Here is a 21,543-nt window from a genome sequence, read left to right as displayed (position 1 = left end):
ATTGTTGGTGTAGATTAACCCCATCCTCCCCAGCTCTGTAGTGGCTGGTAATAGGCAGGGATAAGATTGGATGACCCCAGCATCATCATCATCATCATCATCAGCTCTCTCCAGAGCAGGGAATCTCCTCCAGTGCTCAGTGCTGCTGTCTCCTCCTCCCTCCTGTGCCTGTAGTGCTGCCTCTCCACCCTCTGCATCTCTCATCCAGTGCTCCTATAGTGGTGCCTCCCTCCCTGGTGCCTCCTGCCTCCTCCCAGCCACTCCTCTGTGCTCACCAGCCTCCTGTGTGCCATCTGCCCCCTCCCTGTATATCAGCCCCCATGATCACAGCTTTGTAATCTGTGTGCAGGTCCAGTCTACTCCTCTTCTGGTTACAAGAAGGCAGATGATGAGATGTCCGGAGCCACGTCCAGTGCTGACCAGGTGGAGGCAGCTGCCCGCATCATCCTCATCAATCAACCCCAGACATCCAAGTTCAGAGACAACAGGGTCAGGTAAGAAGTGCCCTTACCCCATCCTTCCTCACCCACATGCCACATGCACATGATGGGCGCTACTAATGCTCTGTATTATGATGCTGCAATATGACCCAGTCTGCTCCAAACTTCTTATACTTAGTGCAACTCACTCCTAGCATACAAGTTATTAAATGCAGATTCTATGTAGATATGTCATGAAATCATGTAGTATAATATTTATATACACCTGCACCTGTATTATGATACATAGTGTACGGTATACCAATGTAATGCAACATTGTTGCAAGTTATTATCAACTGTATGTTTATTGTTATTATTGTTACTGGGGACAAGCCACATAGACAGAGCCTTCATACTATACTCTATAGAGATCACTGCTCCATTATGTACCCTAAAGGGGTGACTCAATGTATGGACATGATATATTTATTTACACACATACAGTGATTATATGAAGCAGCTGCAGACAGCGCTCATCAGGTCTATAAAATTATATGGACGTGTGTAAACATATGGGGGATGACTGACATCTGGGCTTTGGTGGCCAAACGGACTCCGACAGCACATTACAACGTTCATGCCCTCTCTGTGCCCAGGGCTATTAGCTCAATTCTGTAGTACCACGCATATTCTAGTTTACACCATGTCGCTTCAAACTTCTTGAAGTCTCATCATTATTATCATTTATAATAGTTCATACAGGGATTGACTGGTTTAGATGACCTCTCTTCATATTGTGGGTCACTTGCTAGAAACTGATCACAGGGAGCCACTACATTCACCTGTCTACCACCTGGGCTTGCAATGCCAATGCCCAGAGTAAACCATGACCACAAGGTCCTTGAAACGAATGGACATCCATCTCGTTTATTGGTTTTACTAAATGCGCTATGGCCCACCATGCCAAGAATTATGCCAGGATACAGCTCCTAGTTTTAGCTAATAAAGGAGGATCCCTAGTAGGGGCACAACGGGATGTCCGGTTCAGGCATGTATTTGTATGTGCAACAATACTATCTGTAATAACCCGAAAACTATACAAATGGTTCATATCCCAAGCCCTATAGACATGGTTGATGAAATATACAAGCCACTGCATTATTATAATACATCGTGGTTGCATGTTGTTATCTATAATTTTCATGGCATGTATTTGGGGATCACTAGCGTTAATTTACTGTGAAGTACGATGAATAAACTAGTCATTTATTCTGGTACTGTACATTGCTCAGACGTGGACAAAATTCTATAATAAAATTGTACTAACGTCCAGTTGAAGAATTGCTACAGCATAAGGGGATGTTCACATGTCCTGGTAGTGCTGGGGCTGCACTACTACTACTGCACCTGGAAGCAGTTCTAGCACAAAATGTTATCTCTGCATCTAGAAGCTGAGGTTTCTGTAGCAATTTCTCCCCCTTGAATTCCAGCACCATTGAAACAAGTGCAATACAGTTGAATACCTTTTCCTCATGCAATAAATAAGACTGGCTAAATACAATGAATTTTGGAGCGGATTTCAACCCTATTGATTGCAAAGGGAGAAATCTGCAGTGGAAATTTGTAACAAATCCGCGATTAGAAAATCTGCAACATGTCTTCAATTACGCGCTAATTTTTCCCACTACATTCACGTATATTGGACTGTAAATTGTTGCAGATTTTCAGTGCGGGATTCACACTGAAAATAAGCAGCAATTCCGCAGCGTGCAGATTCACCCATAAGATGCTGTACGAAGTAGAATTTAGTAGATGCACCTACACCCAATACATGGCCCCTACTCCACTATACGGAGACCTCAAGTAAAGCCTCATGCACACCGAAGAGCCGTGTGCATGAAACTTGTAAGGAGTCGCCAGGTGAGAATATCTCTATAATACGACATCTGATGGAACATGTTCACAATTTATTTTTCTCATGGATATATGAAGTCAAAAACTCTGTGTGTCTTAGTAAGAAATCAGTGACACAGGAGGTACAGTAAGGCCTCATAGATAGCCGTACAATATGCAGGGGTGATCAGGCTTGGTGACCAAGTTAGGGGTTGCATAATGCAAGGTAATGAATGAGAGGCCACCAATCACACATAAAGTATGTGAAAGATAGACCACATTGGTGTGCACCACCTAGATAAGTATGTACAAATGGTAAAAGGGAAGAGAGGAAAGTGTGTGGTCTTGTAATATATAACTTTTATTTGTTTGATTAAAATAGACATTAAGGGATAAATGTTCCAATTAGTGCAACTGGATATATGTGAGTGACCCCCAAACGCACATTCCCTATAGGCCAATTCGGTTTGCAGTTCCGGACGGCACCCCCCGCACTGCTGACCAAGACGGAGCACCGTTGCTGGAATCTGCACCGTCCGGACTCCAGCCCATAATACCGGACAGTTGTCCTGCAACGCTGCCCTAGCTCGACATCGCTGGGGCATCGCTGCAGCATTACACTCCGGTCGTGCATCAGTTCCAGATGGCATCCCCCACACTGCCACTCTGCTCAAACTAGGGGAGCGCCGCTGCGGGAGATCGCACTGTCTGGACCTCATTCAGACAGTGCTGCATGCCAGTTGCACGGTAGCACAGCACTCACGTGCTATTTACATTGTGGTTTACAGCAACAGTGATATACACATGTCACATTGTCTATTTGGCCTACAGGAAATGTGAGTTTGGGGCTCACTCACATATACCCAGTTGCACTAATTGGAACTTTTATCCTTTATTGTCTATTTTAATCAAACAAATAAAAGTTATATATTACATGACCACACACTTTCCTCTCTTCCCTTTCCCCATTTGTACGGGGTTGCATAATGTGCCCCACCCTTGTTCCCTGAATTTCAGCATGATACATGTCTAACGGACAATGAACTTGACCCCAGAACTTACAGCGTCATCATTTGTTCAGATGCAGCGTCCAACTGGTTGTTCAAATTAATTTAAAGACAGAGTGTCTTTTTTTTTTTAGCCATAAATTGTCCCTCCTTTCTCCAAGGTGCCTTAGGCGACTGCCTACTCTGCCTACTCCTCGTCCTGGCCGTGATGAGTCTGTGATATGACCGTGGGCAATAGCTCTTAAAGGGGTATTCCCGTCTCTTACATAAATCTACGATAGATGCGGGTCCCATCTCTGGGACCTGCTCCTATCTCTCAAACGGACTCCCAGACCCACATCCTACCTTCTGATTCTGTCTGACATGGTGGCTGGGTTTTCCGGAAACAGCCGAGTGCGTTTTTATATTCTGTTTTCCGAAACTTCTATAGAACTAAATGGGAATTATGTAAACACCATAACACAGCAAGCTACGTTGTTTCTGTAGCTCCCGAGTTCCGGAAACAGTGTAGCTTGCTGTGCTACGCTGTTTCCATAACTCTCATTCACTTCTATGGGAGTTCTGGAAATAGTGTAGCAAAGCGCTCGCCTGTTTCTGAAAAACCCAGCCACCTTGTCAGACAGTGGCTGGAGCTCAGAGACTTTGGTAGAAAGTAGAACGGGGTCCGGGGGCTTTGTTCTAGAGACAGGTGCAGGTCCCGTGGGTTGGACCCACTGCTCTCTGACATTTATGGCATTACCTGTGGATAGACCAAAAATGTCCAAGGTGGGAATACCCCTTTAAGCCTAAAATATGCAAATTGCTTGGCCTGTCCAAGGCACTGGGAGGGTTTCTTCTGAGTGTGAGCCGTCTGGAGGCATTTGATTGCCAAGAACATTCCAGCTTGTTAATTTAGATATAGTGCTAATACTTTTGGCCCTTGATCAATGGATCCGTCATGCATTTAGTGGACTCAAGTGCTCCCACTAACTTCTGTTTGTTAGGGTACATTATAGATGTCCTAAGATCATGGGTTATGTTTGGTGACAGAAAATCCAAATGAAGGGTAATAGTTGATATTTAGCTACGGAGTGTGGAAGAGAATGAGGCAGACCTGTAGATGGCGACTTTTATGTTCTTGTATTGTAAAGGATTATACCTGGGACTTGACTTTATAAATAAAGTTTATTGAAGAAAGGACAGAAGGTTTTGACACATTGTAATATATTGTATCCTGGACAAGCCCTTTAAATTGCACATTATACACCCTACAGGATGCAGAGTTTGTTCATGTTTAATTCATTATAATGGACAATGGAAAATATAAGAGTAACTATAAGCGTAAGAAAAGTCACAAGGATTTCTTGCTGATTCGTATAGTAAAGTTTATTAGATGAGACTATAAATACAAGGATATCGGTACACGTGTAAAGGGAGTGATTCCAGTAATAACAATGCATTGGAAATAGCTATTTATTTATTAATACTAGATACCAAGTGAGATACAAAGTACCAGTGCAATCTGAGTATGGCTGGTTTCACACAGTGTTTTGTTGCATTTTTATGCGTCATTCATGGTGTTTTTTTATGACGTTTTTATTCATCTTTTCATGGTGCATGTTTTGTGCAGCCAGATGTTACATTAAAGTCTATAGTGAAATATAAAATACACTACATACTACATACAACTGCGTTTTTGTTTGTGGCAACTTTGTGGTCAGTAGCGTTTTCTTCCAAACACAGCACGCTCTGGGTATGATGCCAGAAAAAAACGGAAAAATGCCACCAAAATCACCAATAAAAACGCCCTAAGGGCTAGTCCATACGTGGCATAAATACTGCGTATTTTCCGAAAAGTATTTAGTTGCTGAAAAGCTGCAGCATAATACAGTAGCAGAGGAGTGGATGAGATTTCAAGAAATCTCATCCTCACGCTGCGTACGTGATATGCGGAAATTCCGCACATAAATTGACCTGCGGTGCGGTTTCTTAAGCTGCAGCATGTCAATTGTGGTTGCAGAATCGCCGGTAGTTTGTTATGGGTTTTCCCGATTGATTTCAATAGGGATCTAAAACCCGCAACAAACAGCCAAGTGTTTTGCGACTTTTGCAGCAGAATCGCAGCGATTACCTCTGACGTTCTGCAAGCCGGCCTCCACGGATGACGTTTTACCAATCACAGGCTGTAACAACGGTCACATGGGATAAAACTTCAACCCAGGAGGCCGGCCTGGATGACGTTTTATCTCATGTGACCGCCGCCGCAGCCAATCACAGGCTGCAGCGGTCTCCTGGGATGAAACGTCATCCTGGCCGGCCGGCTAATGCTGCAGTTTAGCATAGCGGACATTCTGGGTGAAAAACTGCACCACAATTTGGTGCGTTTTTTTGCCCGGAATTACCTGCAGCCACCGGGGCGGATATGCTGTGTACATTTTATGCAGCGTATCCACCCCATGTGAACTAATTCTAAGGCCATGATCATACACATAGCTTTGATGCAGTGTTTTTGGAAGTTTTTGCCCCAATTTTTTTTAGCCAAACTCAGAAGTGGACACAAAAGCAAAGAGATGCATCAGTCTTTTCTTTATGCCTTCTTTTCCTCTTGCATCCACTACTGGCTTGGCTTATAAAACGGAGCTAAAAACTGCTCCAAAAACTGCATCAATACTATGTGTGTGATCCTGGCGTTAAAATGCATGTTACATTTTAATAACCTCTTTAGATGCATTTATTGATGTAGTTTAAAACGCCAGAAAATATCTGTGTGTGAAGAAATCCTGAGGATAACCTTAGGGCCATGCTAAATGTTGACAAGCAGCAAGAGTTCCCATAGGACAAATCGTCTCTGTCGATTTCACACATGCAGCGTTTGGCAGCGTTTTCCGTAACGTTTTTCACACCCCTTTTTTTTTGTTGGGGTAGGGGCTGAAACACTGCAGCCAGATGTTAGTTAACAGTCTAGCAGCATGCTTTAGGTATGGTGTTTTTTTCAGGCATTTTTCTCCACAGGCTTTTTAATAGAAATTTAAAAAACGCCTGGAAAAACACCGGTACAAAATGACATGAACTCAAAAACATAATTTTAGACACTTGATATTGCACCTTTTTTTTTTTTTTTTTTACATGCATTTTGAAATTTCACAAAAATCTTTTTGTGAAGGAGATCTCAGAGTAGATTCACATGTCACAGCTTTCTGGCAGTAATGTCTGCAACTGAATAATAATAATAATAATAATAATAATAATCTTTATTTATATAGCGCTAACATATTACGCAGCACTTTACAATTTAGAGGGAACATGAAACAAACAATATCAGACATTACATAGTGACAAAGTTCATTTACAATTCAAACCTGGGGAGTGAGGACCCTGCTCGCAAGAGCTTACAATCTATGAGGAAATAAGGGAGACACAAAGTGTAACAGTGTTTGTTCTGTACAATGGTCCGGCCATTTTTATACACATGCGGTGGTAACATAAAGCTGCATGATCCGGTCACCAGCCAGTATCCGTGTATGACGGACATGAAGAGAAGGAGTGTGAGGGAATCTTATTCTGATGACTAATCTAAAAGGAGGGCCATGGAAAGGAGTCTGATTAGGGAATGTTATAGGCCTGTCTAAATAGATGTGTTTTCAGGGCACGTTTAAAACTGTGGATATTGGGAGTTAATCTGATTGTCTGGGGTAGCACATTCCAGAGGACGGGTGCAGCACGAGAGAAATCTTGGAGACGGGAGTGGGAGGTTCGGATTATGGAGGATTTTAATCTAAGGTCGTTGGCAGAACGTAGAGCCCGAGTAGGGTGGTAGACAGAGATGAGGGAGGAGACGTAAGGAGGTGCAGCACTGTGGAGAGCTTTGTGGGTGAGAGTAATAAGTTTGAATTTTATTCGGAAGGGGATGGGCAACCAGTTCAGTGACTGGCACAGGGTAGAGGCGTTGGTGTAGCGGTTGGTCATAAAGATGAGCCTGGCTGCTGCATTGAGGATAGATTGGAGAGGAGAGTTTAGTGAGGGGAAGACCGACTAGTAATGAGTTACAGTAGTCAAGACGAGAGTGAATCAGAGCAACAATGAGAGTTTTGGCGGTTTCCTCCGTAAGAAAAGAGCGGATTATGGAGATGTTTTTGAGGTGAAACTGACAGGAGCGTGAAAGTGATTGTATGTGAGGAGTAAAGGAAAGATCTGAGTCAAAAATAACTCCCAGACAGCGGGCGTGCTGCTTAGGAGTGATGGTAGTGCCACACACAGAGATGGAGACATCAGGTTTAGGGAGGTTAGTAGATGGTGGGAACACAAGGAGCTCAGTTTTAGAAAGATTCAGTTTCAGATATAGTGAGGACATGATGTTAGAGACAGCAGACAGACAATCACTGGTGTTCTGGATTAGAGCAGGGGTGATGTCACGGGAAGAGGTATATAATTGGGTGTCATCAGCGTAGAGATGGTACTGGAAGCCAAATCTGCTGATGGTTTGTCCAATAGGGGCTGTGTAGAGAGAAAAGAGAAGCGGACCTAGGACTGATCCCTGAGGAACCCCGATAGCAAGGGGAAGATGAGAAGAGGTGGAACCAGCAAATGACACACTGAACGAGCGGTCAGAGAGATAGGAGGAAAACCAAGAGAGAGCCGCGTCCTTTAGGCCAATAGAGTGGAGCATGTTAAGTAGGAGTTTGTGGTCTACAGTGTCAAAGGCTGCAGAGAGATCCAAAAGAATCAGGAGAGATGATTTACCGTCCGATTTAGCCGCCAAGAGATCATTTGAGACTTTAGTAAGGGCAGTTTCTGTGGAGTGTTGAGTGCGGAAACCAGATTGTAAGGGGTCTAGAATGGAGTTAGCAGAGAGATAGCGGATAAGGCGAGAGTAGACCAAGCGTTCCAGGAGTTTGGAGATGAAGGGCAGATTAGAGACTGGTCGGTAGTTAGCAGCGCTGGATGGGTCAAGAGTTGGTTTTTTCAGTAATGGGTTTATAATGGCATGTTTAAAAGAGGAGGGAAAGATACCAGAGGAAAGAGAGAGGTTAAATATTTTAGTCAGGTGACCAGTGACAGCTGGGGAGAGGGACTGGAGGAGGTGTGAGGGGACAGGATCACTAGGGCAGGTAGTAGGACGAGAAGAAGAGAGGAGAAGAAGAGAGGAGCCTCGAGACTTCTTCTTCAGTTATTGGGTCAAATTCTGAGAGTCAAGAAGAGGGAGTGCGGGAGGGAAGGGGATCGATGTTACTAGGGGACTGGGAGAGAATATCATGCCGGATGTTGTCCATTTTAACTTTAAAATAATTGGCCAGGTCTTCAGCACAGAGATCTGTGATCGGCGTCTGCACTTTAGGACTAAGGAGGGAGTGAAAAGTATCAAAGAGGCGTTTTGGATTATTAGATAGTGTGGAGATGAGAGAAGTGAAATAGACTTGTTTGGCTCGGTGAAGGGCAGAGTTGTACGTTTTGAGCATAAATTTGTAATGGAGGAAATCTGCATCCAAATGCGATTTTCTCCACAGTCGTTCGGCACATCTCAAGCACCGCTGAAGAAAGCGGGATTGAGGCGTGTGCCAGGGTTGTCGTCGTCTTTGTCGGGTGGTTCGGAGTGTAGGGGGGGCTGCTTCATCCAATGCATTTTTGAGAGTGTTATTGTAAAGTTTGGCAGCCAGATTGGGACAGGAGAGGGAAGAGATAGGGGACAATGAGGTCTGTAGACTGTCTATGAGTTTCACAGTGTTGATGGCATGTAGATTTCTGTATGTCTGACAGGTAGGCATGACCTGAGGAGGCAGAGAATATTTGATAGTAAAGGAGAGAAGATTGTGGTCAGAAAGCGGGAGAGGAGAGTTAATAAAGTCAGAAACTGAGCAGAGCCGGAAGAAGACCAGGTCAAGTGAATGCCCGTCCTCATGTGTAGGAGAGTTAGTAAGTTGTGACAAAGCTAGGGACGAGGTTAAAGATAGAAACTGGGAGGCAGATGAGTAGATTGGGTTATCAATTGGGATGTTGAAGTCACCCATGATGAGAGTGGGTGTTTCAGAGGATAGAAATTGTGGAAGCCAGGCAACAAAATGATCCAGGAATTGGCGGGGTGAGCCTGGGGGGCGGTAGACAACTGCCACTCGGAGGGAGAAAGGGTGAAAGAGTCTGAGGGTGTGGACTTCAAAAGAGGGAAATGTGAGTGAGGGGACCGGGGGAATGACCTGAAAAGTGCAGTGTGGAGAAAGAAGTATACCTACTCCTCCACCCTGCCTGTTCTCAGGTCTGGGGGCATGAGAGAACTGGAGACCACCATAAGATAGAGCAGAAGGGGAAGCAGTGTCAGACAGGTGTAGCCATGTTTCTGTAAGAGCCAGGAGGTTGAGAGAGTTAGAAAGAAATAAGTCATGAATAAAGGGGAGTTTGTTGCACACGGACCAAGAGTTCCAGAGAGCACAGTTAAAAGAGACAGGAGAAGACGTACAAGGAATGGCAAGAAGATTTGCAGGGTTTCTATGTGTGACGGGTAAGTGGTTGAGCTTGGCAGAAGAAAAGGGAGGACCAGGGTTGGGAGAGATGTCCTCTTCAGCTAGTAGCAGGAGAATGGAGAGAGACAGCAGATGGTTCTGTGATTTATGAGAGTGTTTTTTATGTTGGGCAGTGGGATGGGATGGGTTAAGTTGACTGACGAATGTGAAAAGTGCATGGGAGCTGTACATGGGTGAGGCAAGGAGAGAGGGACTGATGAGGACTGTTTTTTGGCAAGGCATAAATCGGCGATAGGATTGTAAACCAAGAGCAGCTATAATGATACATCTGAATGTTTTCTGCAGAAAATCTGCCTCATGTGAACATATACTTAATAATAAGCCATTTTTTTTTTGTCCGGACCATAGTTGACTTCTGCATCTTGCGAAAAAATTACTTTAAAGGAGTTTTCCCCTTTAAAGGGGCCTACGTATAACTATATGGATAAGAAAGAAGAAACAGAGAAAGCATTGATGATAATAATAATATTAATAATAATAAAAAAAATAGTCATCATAAACAGCATCTGAGGGTGGAAATTCATTCCATCCTCTCAATTTAATTTGATCCTGCATTCGGTTAAAAAAAATCCTTTTTTCCTGGAGAACATATATTTTTATTAAAGGGGTTTTCCCATCTTGGACATTTATGGCATATCCATAAGATATGCCATAAAAGTCCGATAGATGTGGGTCCCGGCTCTAGGACCTGCACTTAACTCTAGCTATGCTGTCTCTGTAACTCCCTTTCACTTCTATGGGAGATACGGAAACAGCGTAACTCAGCGAACACTCGGCTGTTTCCGTAACTCCCGACCACCTAACCAGGAAGTGTCCAGGAGGCAGGAGAGCTGAGTAAGCTAGAACGGGGTTTATGGGGCCCTGTTCTAGAGTCAAGTGCAGGTCCTGGAGCCGGGACCCACATCTATCGGACTTTTGTGGCATATCTTGTGGATATGCCATAAATGTCCAAGATGGGAAAACCCCTTTAATAAAAATATATGTTCTCCAGGAAAAAAGGATTTTTTTAAATGAATGCAGGATCAAATTAAATTGAGAGGCTGGAATGAATTTCCACATTCAGATGCTGCTGATGATGACTAATTTTTTTATTATTATTATCATCAATGCTTTCTCTGTTTCTCCTTTTTTATCCATATAGTTATACTTAGGTCCCTTTTACACTGTGTTTAGCCTACACATTTGTCGGGAAAGCTCCCGGCGCATACTTCAAACATAGCCATAGGCTCCCATTATATCGAAGGTGGCCAAAAGAGTGTTAAAGTTTTTTATTTTTTAGTTAACAGTGCGACTGGCATTATCTACAAGGGGCTCTATCTACAGGGGGCACTATCTACACTATCTACAGGGGGCCATATATACAGGGGACTCTGGGGTGGCAGTATCTACAGTAGGCTCTATGGGGGGCACTATCTACCAGGGGCTGTTTGTGGGACACTATCTACAGGGAGATCTATGGGGGCCACTATCTACCGGGTGATCTATGGGTCCAGTATGTACAGGAGGCTCTATGGGAGGCACTATCTACAGGAGGCTCTATGGGGGGCACTTTCTACAGGAGGCTCTATAGGGGGCACAATGTATGATGCTATTATAATCAGGTACACAATGTATGGTGCTATTATATTCAGGGGTGCAGTGTATGGTGCTATTATATTTAGGAGTGTAGTGTGTGGCACCATGAGAATTTTATCTTTGTTTATAGGTGCGAAAATGTTGAAAAGTGAGAAGCTGAAGACATCTGAGCGGCAAACTGCAAAAATGGGCTGTGGCCGGGAGAAATCATCATAGAGGTCTGGACCGTGATGGAGAAGAAAAGAGAAAAAGAACGACTAGACTCTGAGAAGACGTAACTTGTGAATCACTTAATGTAAATGTTTATTCTGCCTCTAATTAGTATTGTAGTTACTGTTGGATCTGCAGCGAGATGATGGGTGGTATAATTTTTTATTTTTTTTAAAAACAGCAACTCCCAGCATATCCTTACCATTGTTCAGGCAATGCTTGGAGCTGTAGTTTTAAAACTTACAAACCTGAGGGTTAAACTGAATTTGCAAATGATCTCTGTACTGAGCAGTATTTATGTACTGAGCTTTGTTCTGGTGCTGTATTTATGTACTGGGCTTTGTTCTGGCGCTGTATTTATCTACTGAGCTTGGTTCTGGTGCGGTATTTATGTACTGAGCTTGGTTCTGGTGCGGTATTTATGTACTGCGCTTTATTCTGGTGGGGTATTTATGTACTGAGCTTGGTTCTAATACTGTATTTATGCTCTGAGTTTGGTTCTGGTGCACTATATATGTACTAAGCTTGGTTCTGGTGCTGTATTTATGCTCTGAGCTTGGTTCAGGTGCTGTATATATGTACTGAGCTTGGCTCTGTGTTGTATATATGTACTGAGCTTGGTTCTGTGCTGTATATACACAGTTGAGTCACATTATTATGACCACCTCCTACTTTCGACGTCGGCAGCATGTAGCCTAGAAAGGAACTGATGTCTCGTGGGTATATAAGGTGTGTGATAGGCTGTCTGAACACATATCACTCAATGTTGCATGGGTGGCAAAAAGGGATGATTATTGGCTTTCGGGCCAAGGGCGGCAGTATTTCTCAAACAGCACAGTTTGTGAACTGTTCGCGTGCTGCTATGGCAGCTCACCGTGAAAATCAACCAGGGGGCTATGAGGCGTGTGTCTAAAACAACACTTCAGCAAACCCTACTGCGTATGGGGCTCCAAAGCAGACAGATGATTATTGCTCCTATGCTAACGAAGGTGCATCAGAAAAAAAGGCTTCAAATTTCATGTCAGTATAGGAATTGGACCACCAATGATTAACAAAGGGTTGCCTTCCCTGATGAGTCACGTTTTCTGCTTCATAGAACGGATAGACGTTGGTGTGTCAGGCAAGAAACATCAGAGAACAAACACCCTGCAACCATTGCTGGAAGAACACAAGCTGGTGGCGGCAGCGTTATGGTCTGGGGAATTTTCTCATGGCAATCTCTGGGCCCACTCATCCATGTGGAAGGCACTCTGAACCGATTTCGGTATGAATCCATCATTACAGATCACGTCCACCCATAGATGCTGTTTGTCTTCCCTGGGGCAGATGGAATCTTCCAGCAACACAATGCGACATGTCACACGGCTGGAAATGTCCGACAGTGGTTGGAAGAGCACGACCAAGATTTACAAGTACTTCCCTGGCCCCCTAATTCGCCAGACTTGAACTAAATTGAGCATCTGTGGGACCACCTCGATCATCTTGTTCGCTCTATGGATCCTCTCCCACGCACCCTTCAGCAAATGTGGGATGCACTGCAGTCAGCATGGCTGCAGATACCTGAGACAACCTACCATCACTTTATTGAGCCACTCCCAGCCCGTCTAGCTGCTGTCAGTGCTGCACATGGCGGTTACTCTGGATATTAGATGGTGGTCAACTGTGTATGTGGTCAACTGTGTGTGACTCAACTGTGTATGTACTGAACTTGGTTCTGCTGCTGTATATATGTATTTAGCTTGGTTCTGCTGCTGTGTATATATATATATATGTATGTATTGAGCTTGGTTATGATGCTGTATATATATGTATTGAGATTGGTTCTGATGCTGTATATATGTACTGAGCTTAGTTCTGGTGTTGTATTTATGTATTGAGCTTGGTTCTGGTGCTGTATATATGTATTGAGCTTGGTTCTGGTGCTGTATTTATGTACCGAGCTTCATTCTGGCATGTATATATGTACTGAGCTTTGCTCTGGTGCTGTATATATGTACTGAGCTTTGTTCTACTGCTGTATATATATATATACTTAGTAGTGTACTGTAGCGTCCATGGCCATGGGCCGTCAAATTTACTCACCTCCCGAAGCCCGCAGCCATGGATCTGTGGCCGCTGGTCCCCATCTCCTCCCTAGGAGATGGCAGTGCTCACTTCTGCTCCGGTCTGCTGTGTCCTGTAGGGTGCACGCTTGTGCCCGCTCTTAAAGGGCCAGCACACGCACATGAAAACAATCATCAATCCACATGATTTCCTGGCTTATACGAAGGCCACAGTGCTTCTGATCCTTGCCTGAGCGTTGTTAGTTTATCCCAAGTCTGTCTTGCAAATGGTCCCTTAGTGTTTCCAGTTCCAGTGGTTACCCGTGCCCTGTTACCTGTTCCTGTATCCCGTGGTGTGTTCTTGTCCCTGTGCCTACTAGTGCTGGAGTCGTGTCCTACTGCATCTGCTGTTGTTTGCCACATCCTGTGTCTTCTGCCATGTCCTGTGTCTTCTGCCACGTCCAGTGTCTTCTGCCACGTCCAGTGTCTTCTGCCACGTCCAGTGTCTTCTGAAACATCCTGTGTCTTCTGCCACGACCAGTGTCTTCCACGTCCAGTGTCTTCTGCCACATCTTGTACTGCCCGCCACGTCTGGTGCAACCTGCTGCACCACACTCCATCCGTGCTGAAGCCACAGCCACCGTCTGGACTAGTTCAGGTACCCGTGTGTTACGAACTGCCATTAGACTTTTGTATAGACTGAGACCTGGTCAGCTGCCTCTCCGCTACGGTGGAGCGGCCTAGTGGGTCCACATACCCTGTGACCGTGACAGTACGCTCAGGCCATGGAACCCGCAGTCCAGAAGATACAGACGGAGATGCATGACCTACGCACATGTCAGGATTAACTCCTTAAGGCCGTAAATTCTATCTTGGTCCGTCTGGATCTACTCACTGTTCCACCTCCGGTACTTCCTCCTGAGGCTGTTGCTGTACCACTGCCCGCTGCTCCTCCTGTTTGTTCCGGATCCACAGTTCCTCTGCCTCTTCCTCCTCGCTATGACGGTGATCCCAGAGCATGTAGAGGATTTATTAACCAATGCACGGTTCATTTTAGGCTACGGGCTCATCTCTTCCCCTCCGAGGAGGCCAAAGTGGCATTTATCATCTCCCTTCTTGCTGGCAAGGCCCTCGCATTGGCGAACCCAATTTTGGAGCAACAAGGACCCGTATCGTCGGACCTAGCCTTGTTCCTGCAGTCCTTTCGTGCCATGTTCGAGGAGCCGGGTGGAACTTCCTCTGCCGCAGCGACTCTGTTGACCCTCAAGCAAGAGGGTTCCACAGTAGGGGAGTATGCTATCTCCTTCCGTACCCTGGCAGCCGAGCTGGCCTGGAACAAATGAGGCACTGGTGGCGACCTTCTAGCAGGTACTGTCCTCTAACATCAAGGACGAACTCGCGACCCGCGACCTTCCTTCTATCTTGGATGCCCTCATCCTGTTAGCCACTCGGGTTGATATGAGAATCCGGAAGCGCACTCAAGAGGTTCGACAGACGAGCACCCTCGGTCCAGAGACCACTATTGCCTTCCCCTAGTGCGCTACCTTAAGTACCCATGCAGAACTCATGAATAAGGTCACGAGACGTGTCAGAAACGCATAGGCACATTCCAACAAGGAAAACTTTGATCCTTTACCCATCACTCATCCCTGTACTCTCCACATCGCGGAACTATCCTATTTAGTTCTTTTTATTGTTATACCAATAAAATTGGAACAGGAGTTCCTTTTTACTTTCACCCAGCGCTGGATTGTGGTTCACTTTTTTCTCTTGTTGTTTGCCGCTGGCCGTGCGGGAATCCGGGCGCTGTCTGTTCCCAGACCCAACGAATGGTGAGCTGGAGGTCCTCCTCCCCCTGTCATGGGCATAGGGTATGTGGACCCACTAGGCCGCTCCGCCGTAGCGGGGAGGCAGCTGACCAGGTCACAGTCTAAGCAGAAGTAAATGGCATACAGTATGCTTGGGTACCTGAAATAGTCCGGGCGGTGGCTGTGGCTTCAGCACGGATGGAGGCAGGTGCGGCAAGTGGCGCCAGACGTGGCGGGCAGTATCCGATGACACTTGACGTGGCAGATGGCACTTGACGTGGCAGAAGACACTTGACGTGGCAGATGGCACTTGACGTGGCAGATGGCACTTGACGTGGCAGAAGACACTTGACGTGGCAGATGGCACTTGACGTGGCAGATGGCACTTGACGTGGCAGAAGACCCTTGACGTGGAAGATGGCACTTGACGTGGCAGATGGCACTTGACGTGGCAGAAGACACTTGAACGCGGGTAGGCACAGGAAAAACATGGAATACAGGAACGGTAACAGGGCACGGGTAACAGCTGGAACGGGAGACACTACGGAACCATTTGCGAGACAGACTGGGAAAGACTAACAACGCTCAGGCAAGGATTAGAAGGCCAGGGGCCTTCTTATAGACCAGGAAATTGTGGCAGTTGATGGTGATGACGATTTCCTAATTGCGCGCGCTGGCCCTTTAAGGCCGGGCGCGAGCGTGCGCGCGCACCCTACGGGATCCAGCCGAACGGAGCGGAAGTGAGCGCTGGCATCTCCTAGGAGGGAGACGGAGGCCAGCGCTCACAGATCCATGGCTGCAGGCGTCGGGAGGTGAGTAAAACCGACGGCCCGCGGCCATGGGCGCTACAGTATCCCCCCTCTTACACCCCCTCTTCTTGGGGCCAGAGTGAGAGAGGAACTTTTTAATAAGAGCAGGAGCACTGAGGTTCTCTTCTGGCTCCCAGGACCTCTCCTCAGGACCAAACCCTCTCCAGTCCACCAAATAGAAAGTCCTTCCTCCTACTCTCTTGCGGTCCAGGATCTCCTTTACCTCAAATACATCAGAAGGACCGCTGGGAGCAACTGTGGAACTAGAGGTCTTGCTGTAGCGGTTCAGGACCACTTGTTTCAGGAGGGACACATGGAAGGCGTTAGGGATTCTGAGGGTAGGAGGCAGCCGCAGCTTATAGGAGACAGGGTTAATTTGTTGCAGGACCTCGAAAGGACCAAGGAACCTGGGAGCGAACTTGTATGAGGGTACCCTCAAGCGAATGTTCAGAGAGGACAGCCAGACTTTAGTCCCCGGAAGATACTGAGGCGGCTCTCTTCTCCTAGTATCTGCCTTTCGCTTCATGCGTTCGACCGCCAGTAAAATAGAGGACCGGGTCTGTTGCCAGATTTGCAGGAAGTCCCCATATGCAGAGTCAGCAGCGGGTACCTGAGATGAAGTCGACACAGGAAGAGGGACTCTGGGATGTTGACTGTACACGATGTGAAACGGAGTGGAAGTGGTGGACTCACTTGTGTGGTTGTTGTATGAAAACTCCGCCCATGGAAGAAGCTGTACCCAGTTATCGTGCTGTGAAGAGATGAAGTGGCGGAGGTAATTTTCCATGACCTGGTTGATCCTCTCAACTTGTCCATTGGACTGGGGGTGATAGGCAGAGGAAAAGTCCAAACTCACATCCAGGAGTTTACAGAGGGCTCTCCAGAACTTGGAGGTAAACTGAACCCCCCGGTCGGACACAATGTGAAGAGGCAAGCCATGCAAGCGGAAGATGTGCAGAATGAAGAGACTTGCCAGTCGAGGAGCAGAGGGTAGGCCGGTCAGCGGGATAAAATGCGCCATCTTAGAGAACCGGTCCACCACCACCCAGATGGTGTTGCATCCTGCTGAGAGAGGAAGGTCCGTGACGAAGTCCATAGCAATGTGCTGCCAGGGGGCACTGGGTACAGGCAGGGGTTGAAGAAGGCCGGCAGGCTTGCTGTGAGTCACTTTGTTGGAGGCACACACCGTGCAAGCAGAGACAAAGTCCAGAACATCGTTAGGTAGTGTGGGCCACCAGAAGTGACGAGCGACCAGGTCTTGGGTTTTACGGACACCAGCGTGCCCAGTCAGTTTAGAACAGTGTCCCCAGCGGAGAATTCTTTTTCGGTCTGCCAACCGAACAAAAGTTGTCCCCGGAGGGATATCTCTAAGCTGCAGAGGATTGGCGGTGACAACGCAGGATGGGTCTATGATCGTCTGAAGGGACTCCACCGTGTCTTCCGTCTCAAATGATCTAGACAGGGCATCGGCCCTCACATTCTTGTCAGCGGGACGGTAGTGGAGCAGAAATTGGAAACGGGTGAAGAACAGTGACCAGCTGGCTTGACGGGGATTCAGTCGTTGAGCAGACTGAAGGTAAGTAAGATTCTTGTGTTCGGTGAAGATCAGGATGGGGTGAGCAGCGCCCTCCAGAAGGTGTCTCCACTCCTCCAGGGCCAATTTGATAGCCAGTAGCTCCCGATCTCCAATGGAATAGTTGCGCTCAGCAGAGGAAAACAGTCTTGAGTAGTAGCCACATACTACTGCCTTTCCTTTGGAGCTCCTCTGGAACAGAAGTGCGCCTGCACCCACAGAGGAAGCGTCCACTTCCAGTGAAAACTGCCGAGATACGTCAGGGTGATCGAGGATTGAAGCTGAGGTGAAGGCTTTCTTGAGGCTAATGAATGCGGACTCTGCCTCTGGAGTCCACACCTTGGCGTTCACACCCTTCTTGGTAAGGGTAGAGATGGGGACCGTTAGAGAAGAAAAGTTCGGAATAAACTGCCGGTAGAAGTTGGCGAAACCCAGGAACCGCTGTATGACCCTTAGGCCTTGAGGACGTGGCCATTCCAGGACAGACTTTAGCTTCCCAGGGTCCATCTTAAGGCCTTGATCCGAGATGACATAGCCCAGGAAGGGCAAAGACCTCTTTTCAAAGGTGCATTTCTCTAACTTGGCATACATTCTCTCTTAGTCGCAGAAGAACTTGACGAACGTGCCTCCGATGGGTCATCAGATCTGGGGAGAAAATTAGAATATCATCTAGATAAACTACAACACACGTATAGAGGAGATCTCGGAAGATGTCATTAACGAACTCCTGAAATACTGCGGGAGCGTTACACAGTCCGAAGGGCATCACTAGGTATTCGTAGTGCCCATCGTGGGTGTTAAATGCCGTCTTCCATTCATCACCCCGGCGAATCCGGATTAGATTATAGGCCCCCTAGCTTGGAAAATTTTTTGGCTCCTCGTATGCGATCAAACAGCTCGGAAATGAGTGGCAACGGGTACTTGTTCTTGACTGTGATCTGATTGAGACCACGGTAATCAATGCAGGGTCGGAGAGATCCATCTCTCTTTTTAACGAAGAAGAATCCTGCCCCGGCCGGGGAGGAAGATTTTCGAATAAAACCCCTCTCCAAGTTCTCCTTGATATAGGCTGACATCGATAAAGTCTCTGGCAAGGAGAGAGGATATACTCGTCCACGGGGAAGAGAAGCATTGGGAACCAGTTCAATGGGACAGTCGTAATTCCGATGTGGAGGCAACGTCTCAGCCTCTCGTTTGCAAAAGACATCCGCAAAACTGGCATACTGAGAAGGTAGATCGGAGAGTGACTGAGGCAGAGGAGGCACAACAGGACGGACTTGTGACAGGCAATGGCTATGGCATCTGGAACCCCATTGAAGAACTTCTCCAGAACTCCAGTCGAGTGGCGGGGCGTGCAGACGGAGCCATGGCAGACCCAGCAGGATAGGATTGATAGCCTTGGGTAGTACCAGGAAGGAGATCTGTTCCGAGTGAAGAGCTCCGACCCGTAGTGTCAACGGCTCAGTGATGAGCATGATCGGATCAGGCAATGGTAGACCATTCACAGAAGCAACTGCCAGGGGTCTCTCCAGACGGACTGTGGGTAATTGAAACCGGTCCACTAGATCCTGGTGGATAAAATTAGCAGCCGCTCCAGAGTCAAGATAGGCAGAGGAAGGATGTGATGCCTGTCCGGTGACGATGGCCACAGGTATCGACAATTTGGAAGAGGTTTTAACGTTTGGAGACGTTCCACCTAGAGTTGCCTCTCCAATCAACCCTAGGTACTGGAGTTTCCCAGTTTCTGTGAGCATTGGCGCACAAAATGACCCTTGAGGCCACAATACATACAAAGTCCAGAGGAGCGTCTGCGCTGCTTCTCCTGTTCAGATAACCGGACTCTGTCTACCTACATGGGTTCCTCAGGTAGCGCACTAGGAGTGGACAATAGTGGTCTCTGGGCAGAGGGTGCTGGTCTGTGGGCCCGGCTCTCCTGACGAACCTCTTGAGAGCGCTCCCGGATTCTCATGTCAACCCGGGTGGCTAACAGGATGAGGGCATCCAAGGTAGAAGGAAGGTCGCGGGCTGCCAGTTCGTCCTTGATGTTAGAGGACAGTCCCTGCCAGAAGGTCGCCACCAGTGCCTTATTGTTCCATGCCAGCTCGGCTGCTAAGGTACGGAAGGAGATAGCATACTCCCCTACTGTGGAGCCCTCTTGCTTGAGGGTCAGCAGAGTGGCTGCGGCAGAGAATGTTTGACCCGGCTCCTCGAACACGGCACGAAAGGACTGCAGGAACAAGGCTAGGTCCGCGGATACAGGTCCTTGTTGCTCCAAAATTGGGTTTGCCCATGCGAGGGCCTTGCCAGCGAGGAGGGAGATAATAAATGCCACTTTGGCCTCCTCGGAGGGGAAGAGATGAGGCCGTAGCCTAAAATGCACTGTGCATTGGTTGAAAAATCCTCTACATGCTTTGGGGTCACCGTCGTAGCGAGGAGGAAGAGGCAGAGGAACTGAGGATCCGGAACAAACAGGGGGAGCAACAGGCAGTGGCACGGCAACAGCTTCAGGGGGAAGAACCGGGGGTGGAACAGCGAGTAGATCCAGGCGGACCAGGATAGAATTCACCGCCTCAAGGAGTTGATCCTGACGTGTGCGGAGGTCCTGCATCTCTGTCTGAATCTTCTGTACTGGGGTCTTGGGCTGGCCAGCGGGTTCCATGGCCTGAGCGTACTGTCACGGGCACAGGGTATGTGGACCCACTAGGCCGCTCCGCCGTAGCGGGGAGGCAGCTGACCAGGTCACAGTCTAAGCAGAAGTAAATGGCAGACAGTATGCTTGGGTGCCTGAAATAGTCCGGGCGGTGGCTGTGGCTTCAGCACGGATGGAGGCAGGTGCGGCAACTGGCGCCAGACGTGGCGGGCAGTATCCGATGACACTTGACGTGGCAGATGGCACTTGACGTGGCAGATGGCACTTGACGTGGCAGAATACACTTGACGTGGCAGATGGCACTTGACGTGGCAGATGACACTTGACGTGGCAGAAGACACTTGACGTGGCAGATGGCGCTTGACCTGGCAGATGGCACTTGACGTGGCAGATTGCACTTGACGTGGCAGAAGACACTTGAACGCGGGTAGGCACAGGAACAACACGGAATACAGGAACGGTAACAGGGCACGGGTAACAGCTGGAACGGGAGACACTACGGAACCATTTGCGAGACAGACTGGGAAAGACTAACAACACTCAGGCAAGGATTAGAAGGCCAGGGGCCTTCTTATAGACCAGGAAATCGTGGCAGTTGATGGTGATGACGATTTCCTAATTGCGCGCACTGGCCCTTTAAGGCCGGGCGCGAGCGTGCGCGCGCACCCTATGGGATCCAGCCGAACGGAGCGGAAGTGAGCGCTGGCATCTCCTAGGAGGGAGACGGAGGCCAGCGCTCACAGATCCATGGCTGCGGGCGTCGGGAGGTGAGTAAACCCGACAGCCCGCGGCCATGGGCGCTAAACCCCCCCTCTTCCCCACTTACAATTTCTTGTACACAAGAACCTTACTTATCTTCAGTCCGCCCAACGACTAAATCCCCGTCAAACAAGGTGGTCGCTGTTCTACACCCGTTTCCAATTTGTGCTCCACTACCGTCCCGCTGACAAGAATGTGAGGGCTGATTCACTGTTCCTTCAAACTATCATAGACCCGTCCTGCATTGTCACTGCTAATCCTTTGCAGGTTAGAGACATCCCTCCGGGGAGGACTTTTGTTCGGTTG

The 21,543-nt window shown here is 47.5% G+C and overlaps 1 protein-coding gene across 1 annotated transcript in view; it reads left to right on the top strand.

The window, feature by feature from the left end:
• ATP8A2 (ATPase phospholipid transporting 8A2) overlaps nucleotides 1-21,543 on the top strand; it is an 861,270-nt gene that overhangs the window by 125,387 nt on the left and 714,340 nt on the right. The window contains exon 2 of the mRNA XM_075851660.1: nucleotides 350-494. Within this exon, the coding sequence (XP_075707775.1) occupies nucleotides 350-494 (145 nt within the window). The remainder of the gene's footprint in view (nucleotides 1-349; nucleotides 495-21,543) is intronic.

The sequence above is a fragment of the Rhinoderma darwinii genome, chromosome 2 (genome assembly GCF_050947455.1).
Source record: "Rhinoderma darwinii isolate aRhiDar2 chromosome 2, aRhiDar2.hap1, whole genome shotgun sequence".
Taxonomy (NCBI): domain Eukaryota; kingdom Metazoa; phylum Chordata; class Amphibia; order Anura; family Rhinodermatidae; genus Rhinoderma; species Rhinoderma darwinii.
The sequence above is the reverse complement of the archived record's forward strand: the minus strand, read 5'-3'. Positions and strand labels throughout refer to the sequence as shown.